This window comes from Perna viridis, chromosome 5 (genome assembly GCF_037379345.1).
Source record: "Perna viridis isolate PV_CMFRI_1.1 ecotype Kerala chromosome 5, ASM3737934v1, whole genome shotgun sequence".
Lineage (NCBI taxonomy): Eukaryota > Metazoa > Mollusca > Bivalvia > Mytilida > Mytilidae > Perna > Perna viridis.
In genome coordinates, this window is record NC_142449.1 from 33,199,513 (window position 1) to 33,215,596 (window position 16,084).

Sequence of the window (16,084 nt, forward strand, 5' to 3'; positions counted from 1 at the left end):
AAAATAAAAATAAAATAAAACAGCCACTGTATTTTGTTGTAGTTTTTCTTTTAAAATCCATCTTGGACATCTAGAGCTTTCTGTATTCAGACAATCCAATGCTATTCCAACCAAGAAATACTCCATGTTTATGGCTAGATGGCAATTTTTGCTTTATCCGATATGCAAATTGCTGCTTTAGTGATATATATTATAGTCTTTTTCAGCAAAGGGGAGTAACTTTATACAAATTTGGCATCTGACAGACAGTTTGCACAAGTTTACTGTGGTGCAATGGACAACAGTAGACTTCAAATTCAAATATTCAATTTATTTGAGACCCTGTAAGTACTTGGATACTTTTAAATAACTTATTTCAAACCATTCAGGTACTTACTGGTGAAAACAGTTTGAGTTTCAAAGAAAAATGTTTACTGTTGTCCCTTTCACCAATGAGACCGGCAACCAGTTTTCGGGTGTTGGTTGGTTATGGCCCCTTTAAAAAAACTTGCTAAAATGGCTTTCATTCCGTAAATATGAAAAACAACAAAGTATGTTGTTTTCCCTGTAGAACAAGTATTATTTGTAACTTGGTTGCATTAATTGACTGATTGTGGTATTTTGTCCTATGGCAGACATTTGATGCTTTTCAGGGCAAGAACAATTGACCAACTGAACACTGACCCTGCCATGTACTTGTCTTACACAAGAAGCCAGATCTTTTTTATGCTAGCAACAGCCTGCAAATAAACATATCACCAGACACATTATTCTGACCAAGCCAAAAATTCTTAACTCTACCTTCTACAGGTAAATACCACATGCTTGGGGGAGAAGCTGTGGTTACCTATTTTAAAGTCTTGAGTGACTCCATTAGGGATAAAACCCATGACCTCCTGTACTTGAGGCAAGCACTCACTACCTCAAGATCACAGAAACGTATATCTGGCACACCCACTTGTCAGTATCTGTAAGAATCAGGTAGTGGGTGAAACATGGTATGAAAAAAAAAAACCCACCATTTTGATAGTATAATTTGACTATTTTCGCCATAAGAATCAAGGAATACAGACAAGATTTTCCATATCATGCTAGCCCATTTTTGAGTTACATTTCCATTGAAATGCTCTGGAAATGAACATTTTAAAGGCAGATAACTGTCAAAAACCTCATTTTTCTAACATTCTATTGAAAAATTTCAGAACAAAGCCAGTGATGCCGAGATCAAATAATGGTCTTTTCAAATAGAGAAAGTATCCTTGGGTGAAATTATATTGTCAGATCAGTGGGTTTTTGACAAGCATGTTTCTGATTTTTCCTATTTTGCCTAATTCTTACAAACACTTGCACTTAAAACACTAAGCTCATGAAATCAGTCATATAAATACATCAGATGAATACTGTTCAGATCTTCATTTACCCAAGTTTACAAAAGCCACTACTTGTTGCAGTGTAGGTAGGCATGTCATCTAACTTGGACACATTATTCTGAGTGAGCCAAACCCTTACTCTATCCCCTGATTACCACATGCTGGACTAATGTCTTAGGTATGACTTGACCAGGTGATTGAACACAAGACACCAAGCACTCGAGGTGAGCACACAACCCAAAGCCTACCCAGGCAGATCTGAAACAACACAAGCTCATGAAATCAGTCTGTATTTTTATAGTAGTAACAACAACTTAAGCATCATATAAATACTGTACATGATACATGTCATGAACTTTGTACAAATGGACAAATACATGTACAGACAAGTCCACAAAATTTCTGCACTCTAAATGGCTGTCAAAATGGTTTCTCCAAGCTAAGAAAAATAGCATATTCATATGAAACAGTCATTAAAATTTTTTTTTTTTTAAATGTTCATTTTTTTTATTTTCTGGCATTAGCATTGGTAATGTTCCACTTTATTTTTTTTTTCATTAAATATAACAATAAATACCAATCATTTAACAACCTAAAATGAACCTGTAAAAAAAAACATTTAAAGTGCAGAATTCTTTTTTTTTTAATTCGCAACTCAATGCTAGACCTTTTTTTTTTATCAAAGGGAAATAATCCAGTAATAAGTCAATTATCCCCCCTGGGTCACTTGAGATCTTGACTGACTTTTTTCAATATGGCAGATCAAACAGAATTTACCTTCTACTGGAGTAAAATAACAATATGTACATCCTACCAAAGCCAGGGATTCTGTGACCTTTTGTATACAAGAATTCCATGGTTGGCAAAAAGAACATCTTAAAAAAACCTTTATATACAGAGCATACTGATTTCTAAATTTCTTTTCTGTCTTCCTAAATGATAAATAATTTTATAATGTGACTGAGAAATATCAGTTACTCTCTTCTTTGTCACTGCTGACAAGCATACACTTCCTAATTTGATTGGACAACTCCAATTTATCTAAAGATTAATCTAATGTTTTTTTTTTCCAACTTAACAAAAATTATTGGAAGTTGAAACTCAATTTAATTTTTTTCTTTAAAAATCAAAAATTTAGTATGAAAAAAGAACACAACTTACAGGATATTCATCATTCTTTGCCATTATTTCTAATCATATCTCTACAATTTAAGATTTTAACACATAAGATGCCAACCTTCTCTTTTTTACAATCAAAATAACTTGTCCATTAGATAGAAATGGCAACAAAAGGGAGTTCGTTTTATTTTTTCATAAAATTTTGAATCAAGCTTTATACACAAAGCATTAAAAAATGAGTAAACATTTTATAGCAGTATCAACTGATTTTTTTTTACTGAAAAAAATTAACCTTGGCACTTAAACATAAAAATGAACAAAGCTCACTGTCATGATGAGTGCAAAATGTGAAATAATTTCCAAAAGAGTATTTTGCCCCTATAGTCTATAAAATTGTCAAGTACTGTGAAAATACTTTTATTTGTGGGTACCAATTTTCTTGGTTTAGGTAAAAATTATCAGTTTGTAAAATCTTGAATTAGTGGATTTGACAAGTTAACCATAAAAACAAATGGGAAATTCCCTATTTGTTGGGAACCAAATTTTGTGGTTTACTCAGAGTTAGAAATAGTAGCCTGCCTGCCAGCTCGCGACTGGCTATTTTTTTTGGCAAAAATTTATATAGTTTACTCAACCCACTAATACCACGAAAATTGGTACCCCATGAACAATAGTACTTTCACAGTAATTTAAAAATAAATAATGAAATACATTATGGGGGGCTCATTTTTCAGTTGCACTTCATTGTTCAAAATGTATCCCCGCATGAACGGAACTGTGGAGATTGTTTTCGATAAAAAAAAATTCAGTACATCACATTAGAATTATTTCCATACAAAATAGAATAACAATGTATATACTGCAATTCCTTGGTTCTCGTGCCATATTTGTGAAAACCAACGAGGGAAAGAGTGTTTCATGTTACATTCCAAAAAAATTGTAGTGCTTTTTTAAAAATCATAGCCATAAAAAAATTGAGCACTGTGCTTATTCATTTTTAATTTACTGATACGGCAATAAAACAGGTACTGATAGTCTCCCTGAAATCAATGACAAAGGACTGAGAACCAAGAAATTACTTTAAGGAGGTAGACCTAGAGTAAGGGACATAACTCTTTAAATCAATGATATGTTTGTATCATATTCAATTTCACCAAAGTCGTTCAAGCTTTCCTTTGACACAGAATATCGTCTGAATATAGCTGAAATATTGCTGCTCGGACATTAAACCCCAACAAACAAACAAACAATTGACACAATAAAATCAGTCCAAGTTACTTTGATGTTTTATATTAGATTGATGTAAAATGGTAAATACAAACGTTCCAATGATTTGAAAGAGTTGTGTCCCTTACCCTAGGTCTACCTCAATAAGTTTGCCTAAATAGGGCATGATCTATTGTTAAACATCAACATGATATAAAATCAATTAGAATTTCTAAGATAATTACTAGTAATTATCAATTAAGAAAAGAGAAGGAAAGTATACACCTAATTGTACTTAGCTGTAAATCATAACCTAAATCTTCAATAATCACAGTGTCCAGTTTTTTGTGGGTACCATATACAGTTTTAAATGAGTTTTTAAAAGTCCATATAGATAAAAGTCAATGGTGGATCCATTACATGAAAAAAAACAGGGACCCCTACTATGTTGAAAAATTTTGTTACTTTAATGCAATATTTTGACGAAAATGAGCAAATGATGGCATAGAACTACTACTTTATAAACTCCCCCTTTTATAAATTTCTGGATCTGCCTCCGATGTCAGTTTTTGAATTGAACTATACAATAACTTTGTGCATATACTGTTAAGTGGGTAATTGTCGTGCGGTGCCGTTTTTTGCATACCATCTAAAAACACCAAAATTAATTCCACAAAATATTTACTCTGGACATAAGTACTTAGTACACCACTAAGCATTTGCCAAAATTAATTTTTTACATTCCTGAAATATAAAAAAAACTTGCTGAGAGCTTTTTTTTCCTTGTACATTGTATGCAAAATTCTCATGTTCATTCAAATGGAAGCAAGTCATTTCCACATTGTACAAAATGTGCAACTTCTTTTTGATTCAGAGAGATATTGTGAAGCAAGGTATGATTCCAAATCAGGATAATTTCAATAGGAACTACTCAGCCTTTCTCATTACACATAAAAAACAACCTTGAATACACTAACCAGAAGAATCTGTCCAGAAATTGTTCGATCTGAAGTCATATCTAGTTAAATGTTCTTCATGCCAAAATTCTTGACAGAGTTCCTGTTCCTCATCTCAAGGATTTTTAGAGCTTCCTGGTGGATTGAACTACTTTGATTCTCAGATCACTACAATTCCAGCAAACATTTCAAGAATTTCTTCTGTCTGCAGCCCTGATTATTTTTATAAGTCTAGAGGAAATGGCTGAGTAGTTCAAATTTAGGAGATATTAACATATCATATGTACATGTACATGTATGATTAACATGATAATGAATCAAACCACAGTAAAAAAAACCAATTCAGTAACTAAATATATAGAACACAAAGTGACCATTCTGTGTAATGTAGATACAAATCATGATGAAGAACGTAGTGAATACAAAAAATAAATTCATCTTTTTGAGATTTACAAGACAAACCATATTATATCACTAGATAATTACAACAATGTATCATCTACAACAGGACAGAGTTCAAACTACAGTCAAACCTTTCTAAACTGAACCTTGAATAACCAAAATCCTGTCTTTAACAGACACTTTTTGAAGTCCCTTCGTATTAGTTTTGAGGCATTGTATACCAAACACTTGTCCAAACCAAACAAATTCTACAGTTTAAGAGGTAGACCTATGGTAAGAGACGTTAACTCTTAAATCAGAAATATGTTTGTAACATATTCAATTTCACCAAAGCCTATCAATCTTTCATTTGAAACAGAATGAAATCGTTGCTTACATGTACATGAGATTGATGTAAAATGATGAATACAAACGTTCTAATGATTTGTAAGAGTTGTGTCTCTTACCCTAGGTCTACCTCCTTAAAAGGGGTTTAGTTTACAGAGGATTCACTGTATATTTTTCTACCTTCATAACAATGAACAAAAACAAACAAAAAATGAAAAGCTGGTTATCTTTCTGAATGTTTTTTTTTTTCATTTCATATTTTCTCAGACAAAAATACATGTAGGGTATCTAATGGGACATAAAATGATTCAATGATTCCCTGCCACATTGTGGGGCAATGAACTATTTACAACAAAAAATTCCACTAAAAGTTCTAAACAACTTCACTTGAGAAAAAAAAATGAGATGTGCTGAAAATCAAACCAATCTGTATGTTAAAGGACTTAATAGGAATCTCCTTGATCCATTCTTAATTTATCAACTGAAAACCACCAGGGAACTGACTAGCAGATAGACAGACATACATCTGTCAGATATAATGGATGGTATCACATAAAACTTCCGCACTTCATGTGGCAGGGAACAAACCAGGAAATAGCCTGTGTGCTGAACTTGCTTTTGAAATTCAAAAGCAAAACTAACTTTTGCAAAGGTAACACTTTGGAACATTGTTGTGAAAAAAAAAATCATGAGCACTGCTTTCTTTCAAAGCTTTTATGACATCATAATGTACAATAAATCAACCTGAAATTCAAGCACTTAGCACTACATTTGAATGAAATTTAATGTTAATAATCTTCCAACTACATGTAATTACTAATGAACTTCTAAGACATAATTCACACATTCTGCAGCCCTAGATAAAAAAAAAATTGCCATTTTGATTTTGATCAAAATAAATTTGTGTTAATACATGCAAAATCTGTGACTCTTGCATGTGTGAAGCAGTTTGGCCATCTTTATGGTAGTTTTTTTCATTATTGAGATCCTTCAGAAATTATTTCTTTGACTCAGCTGAAGATATACAATGTAATAGCAAAGTAAGTTGAAAGGTGATAAAGAAAATGTAAGAGAGAGATATGCATTTTAGTAGCAGTCGAACAGCAAAGTGCCTACATGACCACAAAATTCTTTGATGTCATTAGCAGTGACCCACGAGCAGACAACTCTAAAAATGGTGGCAAAAAATTTCCCAGGAAAATATTATATTTCCGCAGCTTAAAAAGATCAATATGTTTCACTGTAAAGTTAATTTCATTTTCCTTCACGGAAACTCAAATTTTTTTTTCAATCATCTTATTTTCACCATATTGGTATACCCTGAAATACTTTCCTGTAGTTTCATGATGTTGGATTTAAAATAGCTATATAAAAAAAAGCAAAAACATTTTTGATATTTTCAAGACACAGAAATATTTCACAGCCGTAATAAGCAATATACATAAATTTGATTTCCATATCTATAACAAACCTCTTTTTAATTATGAAACAAATAAGCCTATCTTTATGGGATATTGCATATATTCATCAGCATTAGAATTCTGCATAAAGATGTATAAAAAAAAAAGGCTTATCAGCTCACATTCTTAAGTGGTATCCTTTTCAAGTCCTTATTCAAGTTGTTTCTTCCTGCCGTTTTTGTGTAAAAAAAATGAATGTTTTTAAATTCTATAAAATAAAACACTTTACAAACATGACAAAGAATAAATATGATACTGTAATGACAATGTAACAATAATAATGTTACAGCATTTCATACCAATCTAATTAAAATCAAATCTTCAATGCATGCTTATATGAGAGGTCAAGCCAGAGGTCAGTACAAATACACTTAAAATTGACCAATCACATTGTTGTCATGCATCAAAATTTGCATTTTGATTTTGAAGGGGGCAAAGAACCCTAAATATCTATGTTGACTCCTAAAACAACCGTAATAAAATGTTTTAAAAATGGTCCAACTAGAACTACATTTTGCATTTGGTTGAAATTAAACCAGTATTCTATGGTATTAAGGTGGTAGACCTAGGGTAAGGGACATAACTCATGAAATCAGGGATATGTTTGTATCATACTCAATTTCACCAGTCTATAAAGCTTTCATTTGACACAGAATGAAATCTATCCAAGTTTCTTTTATGCTTACATGTACATGAGATTGAGGTAAAATGCTGAATACAAACGTTTTAATAATTTGTGAGAGTTGTATGCCTTACCCTAGGTCTACCTCCTTAAAAAAAACTCTGCAAAATTTATTAATTCTTTCTCAAGATATCATCTGGAAACCATCAGTGGTTGAAAAGATGGACATCCAATATAAGGTATCACACAATAACTCACCATTTCATGTGGTAGGGTATAAAAATAATATAAAAACTGGTTGAATTTCTTAACATTGAATATTTTATCTTAAATAGTTTGGTCATCTACTGCTTCAATTTCAAATGATATTATGACTACGGTAATAAAAGCTTTTAAAATCAATGTTTCCAGGCTCGGTTAATTTTGTAGATGGACATGAGTGAATTTATGTCTATGTGCTTTAAAATGTTTCAAGTAAGTACCAGTCTATATTAAATTTAGACACTGACAATGATAAGAGGTGATTCATGGTGTAAAAAAACCCACAGAACAAATGATGTTTTCTTGAATTATATGTGTACATATGTACTATTTTCATGTAAAAATAGCCTTTCTGTAAAAGAAAACAATACATTCACCTTTCATAATAAAATACACCAAGATACAACCAAATAAAAGATGGTTACTAGTCAGAGAGTAGATCTTGTCGTTTTCAAGAGAAAAGCAATTCTCGCCAATCTGCTCAGTACATTTTATTTCCTAATGGAAATCATTGTACTGAAAAAAAAATATAAGCAATCAGTTGGACATTTTGTCTTATTTTTAGGCATGAACTTGTTCCACAGAAGAGGACAAAAAAGGGTTGGTAAGACTTACATTGTTCTTGTTGGTGAGATCTACTCCTGGAACAGTAACTCAAATTTCATAACAATCTTTGTAATATTTTCTCAAAAGTGCCACAAATGAATGGAAAACTAAGACTTGTTTTGTGGTCTGTAACTTTCTCAGTAAGAAATACATGTATACTGTAAGTAATTTTCGAGGGTTTTTAGCATGCATGAATCATCTCCTGTCTGATCTTCAATAAGACTGCTACTTAATAACAAGGCTCAAGCAAGGCACTTAAAACTTGCATACATTTTATTTACGGGTTTCTCATTCCTATGTATGCTTTTCCATGACAAAGCAATGTGCCTTAAAATTTATAATCATCTCTTTTAGAATTAAAATATCTAAAAAAAGAATCTGTGATGAAAAGATAGATCATAATACAATATACTGCTATTTCAGTTTATCTTCAAAATTTCAAGATCAACTGACCTATCAAAAGTTGCATTGTAAATCTGAAGTAAGTAAAGTGCCTTCCCTGAGCATTGCATAAATTAAAAATTACCGCATAGTATTTTATACATATAAAATATATATTGCTTTAAAATGCAGTTCACTGCATACTGCCGTCATACTGGCATATCAACTACAGCATCACAAGAATACAATACTATCAGATGCATGTAATATTCATATGGTAACTCTTCAAATCTCACGATACAACCATCGCATCTGGCGTTATATATGTTCTTGTATCCAATTTAAAGCACCGCTACGGTCAACACAAACACCCATAGCTTTGTACATTTTTGTCAAATGACTTGTTTAAAAAAAATGAAAGCCCAGGTAAACTGTTATTTGTTTTTGTCCATAATGCATCAGTCTTGAGGATGTTCAGGACATGACCGGTTCCTTTCAAACCACTTGTCAATACATCTGAAGAATAAATTAAAAAGAAATCAGATGATTAATTGTACTTTTACCTGCCTGTACCAGTATATGTGTTATCAATCAAAAATACTTAAAGCTATCGGATAAGGACAAATTTTCATTTCTTTTTGCATTCTGCTATGCACTATGGACTTTGTAGTGGTTACTTTTCTCTGTTAAAGTCAAATGTCATTACTCATTAATTACTTGCTAATATGACAGAATATTGTAGTAAAAGCTAGAAACAGCTATTAAAGAACAAATGATAATAGTACATGTATATGCATAACATACAATAAAATAAGAATAAGTATGGTGAATATGTTACACAACAACCCTATCAGGATGAAAATGTCAGGCCAAGGCCACCCACTGGTCTTCATGAACTGATTGAGGGGGTTTTCAATATCCTTGACTACCATGTCAGTCTAACATGGACGGCATTTCTTCAATGAACAACAATGTACACTTTTTATAGAAAACAGCAACCAAAATGTTTTTTGTTAATAATTGAAAAAATACAAGTACAATGTAGCAACGGTGTTTTCCACTTATATTTCAAAGGCTTTGCCAATAAAAAGTCTGAATATTCCAAAAATCCCTAATAGCTCTGATCATAATCTTTGGATTAAATAAAATAATAGTCATATGAAACATGTAGTTAAGTACCAGTCAATACAAAATTCTGGTACTGCCTAATGTAAAGGTGTAAAAAAACCATTGAACAAATGATGTTTTTTTGGGTCTACATATACTAGACTTTTGAGTAACAATAACCCTTTCTGCATTCAGATCTGTACTATTGAGTAAACCATACATTTATCTCCCACTAAAATCAACCAAATCAAGAATGATAACTCTTGCAAAGTACAAATTTCATATACAATCTATATAATTCTTATCTCAAAAATGCAAAGAGCCAAATGACATAGACAGACCAGTTTTGTGGTCTGCAATCGTTACCAAGTATAACAGAAATAAAAAGTGAATTTGGTGGGTTTTTGACATGCACGAATCACCTCCTGTCTGATTTTAATAAAAACTGCTACTTAAGAATTTCCTCAGACTCAAGTACTGGTGTGAAAGATGGCCAGAATATACATACATTGCAACAAATTGACAAGTTCAATGAAAAATTCAACCATGCCGTTACATTCTCAGACATATATTTTCATGTTTTGCAGCACTGAAGTCAGGCATTTTGTTGAACCTGTTACTATGGTTACAGTATTTCATACACAATGAGTACTTACCCTTTATGGTATATACAAAGGCATGGTAACCTAGCTATTGTATCCCCTTGATTTAAATCTTCAAAACATATCACACATTCACCTTTATCTTCTGTGAGTACATCCTCTACAAATATCATATCCATGTATACACAATTAGTATGATCCTTTTGATGAACATTTTACTGTATAGGTAGTCAAAATCATCTGAAATTACTAACCAGTTAACCATTAGAATTTTTTATTGGTTAACTGGCATTTTGATAAATTTTTTTAGCAAGGCAATTATGAACAGAAAATTTCCCATATGGTTTTCTATTCGGTTTAATTATGTACAAAATACATGTATAATATCAGTTGATTGAACTTTATACTCGTTAATATGTACAGTTTGTATGAACATGCTCGCCCCTAAACAATGTGTAATAGTAAATAATCCAGCAGAATTATATCAACTATTGCATTTGTAATGAGTTCTGATTGTGATGATGAAAAATTTTGTGTCCTTGGTGAGTTCACAAGTTAGTTCATCGACAACTGTGTTACCTTTTCCGGGGTCTGTGAAAACTCTGATTAGTGTTCCAACTTGAGGTGATTTTAGCATATTGCCTGTCACACAGCGCCTGTGTACACATATGCTAGTTCAAAGTGACATAGTTTGCATTTTACATGTTTTTCATCTGCACTTCTCTTACAATAAGACCAAGATTTCCACTTCTAATTGCTACGGTCATTACAGAGTTCAGAACAGTGTGAACTACAACTCATACAACCAAGCCGTAAAATTGATTTTTAAATAGATGTAAAGAAAATTAATAAAAAACAATTTGTCTCTGGTCATATAACCTTCAAAATGTCTTAGTTAGATAATGGTGTCTGGATATTTATATGACCTGTAGAAAATAACATAAAAATAAAGTCTAAAAATTTATAATGTGTAAGGTTAACCATGTAGCGTTTTTGGTATTCAATATTCTGTACCTCTGACAGTTAACCGGTTAACTGTTTCCATCCCTACTATATACACAAGTACAAAACTACTAATGTACATTTTGTATGTAATACTAATAATGTAAAATGTCCATTATTGGAGCCCTTAAAACAATCAATTAACTGATAAAGGCAGCTTGACCAACTCAAACATCATACAAACTGTAAAACAGATCTTGGCAATCTCCATATCACATTTCAAATCATTTTTCTATTAATTACAGGTGTATGCATACATATAAATTATTGTAATACATGTATTACATTTCAAATGAAATTAAATGAACTTCCTGTTTTTTGTTCACCACAAAACTGTACATTCTTGTATTTTTAAATCCTGTTAATATGAAAGCTTTTTAAATGCAACAATGTTTCCTTCATTACATTTTTTTTCCCCAGCCCTTAACCACCCCCCACCCCCCCTAAACACCAAACACCAAAAAAAAAAAAAAAAAAAACACAAGCAAAAAAAACACACAATTAAAATAAAACATAATTAAGCAAGAAATTGCAATGATCATTCAAGTTTTCCAATCTCCAACTTCAATAACTTTGATTGTATCAGCTCAGTGTATTGCACAATAGCCTACATTGTATATTCTGTATGTCCTATTTTGTAACCTGTCAAAAGTTAAATAACCTTCACCTTCACTTTTATTACTTATGTAAACATTGTACACAGGAGATGACAAACAAAAGATGTAAATAAAACCGGAAACAAATATTTACACTCTAAGTGTATGAACTACTAGTTTGATTTTGTTTGGTGAATAAAATGGCTTTGTCACCCCCTCCCCCTTTTTTGTTATAATATAACTGTTCAACAGTCTTACCATTATAAGTAATTCTAGGTTTGGTTAAACAAATGACTAGATGGCATTCCAGATCATCAGGGGGAACAAACTTCGCACAGACAGGGCATTTAATACCTGTAAAGTAAAGAAATAATCTGAAACCCATTTAGCATATCATATACGTCGGTCATATATGCCATAATGGTCAAAACATATTTGAAATTAAAATCTTTTTTCAATACAGCTTAATGGTGACAGCAACATGAACATTTGGACCAATGAAAATTGTCAATTTTGTAGAAGATCCAGCTAACTACATGTAAATAGTCAAAAATTCTAAAAAAGAACACGAAATTCACTGTCTCAGATTATTTACACATAAATTCCTTTGACAAACTGTTACAAATTAATTTTGCTGTAAATTACTTTGTGCAATATGCATTCAATGCTAATTACAAATAAATTTACCTACTGGTACATCTATGCCAAAAATTTAAACTACAATGTATATAATTCAATTATTAACAAAAAACATAAAAATGACAAATGTTATTAACTGCTGTTTTCTTCATATTGTTTTAACTTGACATGTGCAAAGCTTTTCGCTATGCTAATTTCTTGATTAAACCAAAAGTTATGCCTTGCAGAGGGCAGGTTGATATGACTGTACTGAAAGTAGATATACACATACAAGTAGTTACATCGTATCAAATCCTGAAGGCCTGATCAGTTGTGAGAAATCCAAATGTGCATGTATGACACAACATTCAAACATTGATGCGGCTCTTAATTTGCATATGTACTAAATTTGTACATGTATTAGACAACATTCTCACCAGAATTAAAATGGTCAAAGACCTTCAATATTTGCTAGCATTTGGTCCTTAAAAACAATCCAATTATATCAAAAAGGTAACTTTGGGCTATTTAAGGAATGACTTTTACTGGTATATTTTTTAGTCTATAAGGAAATAACCTCAATCATGTCAACACCAAATAACCTGTGTACATGTTGTACATGTGTAGCAAGTTATTTTAAGTGTGCAACACAGGCATTGAGGTTATTTCATTTAGACTGTAAAAAATATAACAGCCATTTCTTATAATTTAATTTTAGTATCATAATTTAAGGAGTAAATCAGCAAAAAAAGGTTGATGACATTACAGTCACGTTACAAAATTTGGACTATGAGATGATGGACAAACTTTTTTTTTATCCAATCAGAAAGTGGGTTAATAATACATGTACATGTATCAGAAATTAAATTACATTGTATAACACTTTAAGTCCACCAATACCTTGTACATTGAACACATGTACATGTTCCTTCCTCCTAGAGTATGGAACCTCATTCATGTACATGTACACTGTAGTAGTACAATTTCATAGAGATCCATAAACTTTAAATGGCATACACCTAACAAATTGCTTAACTTTCAGTACAAGTGATATGGGATCAGGAAAAAAATACCAACCAAGGCTGTGAAACTGTATGGCATTTCCCGGCCTCTAAAAATGTTCACCTTTAGACCTGTGACCTTTGAAATCAATAGATGATAGAAATATACTTGTCATGTACATATTCATGTATAGTAATTAGGCGTAGGAAACTAATGTGTGTACTACATGTACATGTATGTGCAAAATTTCATCAAAAAATGAATGAATGATAAATATTCAATCCTAAACTTTTCACATGCCAAAGGTCTTATGAATGGGTTAATGGGGTTAATTTAACATAGTAACATGCAGTTACAGACCTTTGTTTGTGAGGGGAATACTGAAATCCAATTTATCTTTTATTGCACCAGCCCAGGGACACCTGAGTTGAGTACCAAGTGCTTACAGTCAAACCATACTTGAACATAAATTGTTACAATTTGTAAATATGCACAACAATACATTATTTTCTTGTTAAGATGTACATTGTGTTGTAAGAAAATTAATAATGTAAAATACATATGTACAATGAAACCATGAGGTTATTACAGCCTATTGTATCAATAGGGCAAAGAAATTCTCAATTACAGATCTAGGGCAATAGTTGGCATAGGTAATTCTTGTAATATACCACAGCACTGAAATCTGTAATGACAATAACCTATGTAATGGACAAGAGTTATATTGATTTTTAGGATGGAATGGACTCGCCTGGTCAGTGCTGGAAAAATAATAAATATGCCTTTAACATACAGTATTTAATTTTCCTGCTAACATTTCTGTAAATTGAAATATACAAGTATAAAATTCCATATGAAGAATGTCACTTTACTACAGCGAGATAACACAAAATTTTTTTACATACATGTACATGTACTTGTACATTCGTACATGCAGTTTGTCATTAACAATATGCCGATTACTTAGAGATATACAAAAAGAGATGGGTCATTTCCTTTAGAATTAAATGAAGTTCTCAGACAGCTACATGTAAACAACACTATTTTTATAAAAGTAATTGCTTTTACCACTGGTTTCTTCTCCAAAAGTACACGTTTTCACATTTACTGTGTCTGTGATTCAATAAAGTTAAAGATTTCATGTGGATCCATCTCCTAGAGGATTTGTCCCCTAGAGAATTGTCCCCAAGTGGATTTGTCCCCAATCATAAACTTGATGCATAATACATGTACATTGTAAATTAGGAATTAAAATATTACACATAAATATTGAAAATAAATTATCATATTTATATCGTCAATATGTATTTTCTTAAATTTTACAATTTAAAAATGAATAGATTATAGTTCATTAAACAATATTATTTTACAAGTAAAAGACCAAATAGAGTATAGTTTACAGTAATTACATAAAATGTACATGTACATATGATTTTTACATTACAAAATGAAAAGCAATCAGTCAATTTAAGTTATTTTTTTATTTTTTTATCATTAAAGTGTAATTGTTTTCCATTTACTCTAAGGATCAACTTGGGGACAGAAAAACCAGGGGAAGATTGACCTGCTACCAAAGTGAAAGAGTACATGTACATTGTAACTTTGTCCAGACCCATATCTGAAATAACAATACCATAAAAAGTTTTCATCACCAAGCACTACTTGCGATCAAACACTACTACATGTAAAAGGAGTCTACTGGAAGAGATCTTGCCGTTTTCTAAGACAAAAGCAATTCTCGCCAAAATACCAAAATTTTATTCTTCAGTGAAAATTGTTGTATGATACAATGTAGCTCATTTTTGAGAGCGGAATATCATCAATATTTTAGATGTTTTTCCTTTCATGTCTAAAATTTTGGACAATAACCCGTTTCATAGGAAAGGACAAAAAATGGTTGGGGAGAAAAACTTGCCAGCGAGAACTATTCCTTGATCAGTAATTAGGCTATGCTGTAAAATGCATGTACTGGTAATGACGTAGCTACATGTACATGTCATTGGTCGATTCTACCTTATGAGTAATGGATGTTTGAAATGGTAATAATGTGAAATCAGTACATTGTAATAGTAAACTTATAAACATTTACCATGCAAGGCGAACAAATGTAATGGTAAAGAGTGTGCCAAGTTTCTACTGCCAAATAGAGGGCCATCCTCAGGAGTACTAGAATCAGAGTCAGGAGAGCCAGCTCCCCTCGCTTCACCATTCCCATTAGGGATCCCCAAGGCAGCACCTGAAGCAAATGCACCTAGACTTCTAGCCCTTTGTCTTGTGCCATTGGCACCACTACTAAGTCCAACTTCTGAAGCTCCACTCGTGCTAGGAGCGCTTCCTGAGAAAGTTCGTCCTCTGGTCGGAGTATTTGTACTTTGTTTTCCTCCCATAGTGTTAGGACATATTTATGAGAATAACGTTGACATGATTTCCTACTGTCACATTAAAATGATGATACAGAGACTTCTTTT

General features: G+C 31.9%; 1 protein-coding gene across 1 annotated transcript; it reads right to left on the minus strand.

Annotated features, from left to right (window-relative positions):
- Positions 1-1,623: 1,623 nt before the first annotated feature.
- On the minus strand, positions 1,624-16,003 carry LOC148617151 (E3 ubiquitin-protein ligase ZNRF2-like). The gene is made up of 4 exons (XM_088584509.1): positions 15,706-16,003; positions 12,255-12,350; positions 10,453-10,558; positions 1,624-9,205 (listed from the first exon to the last, which is right to left on the minus strand). The coding sequence occupies exons 1-4, from the start codon at positions 16,001-16,003 to the stop codon at positions 9,148-9,150; spliced, it is 558 nt and encodes a 185-aa protein (XP_088440635.1). The 3' UTR covers positions 1,624-9,147.
- Between the last annotated feature and the right edge of the window lie 81 nt (positions 16,004-16,084).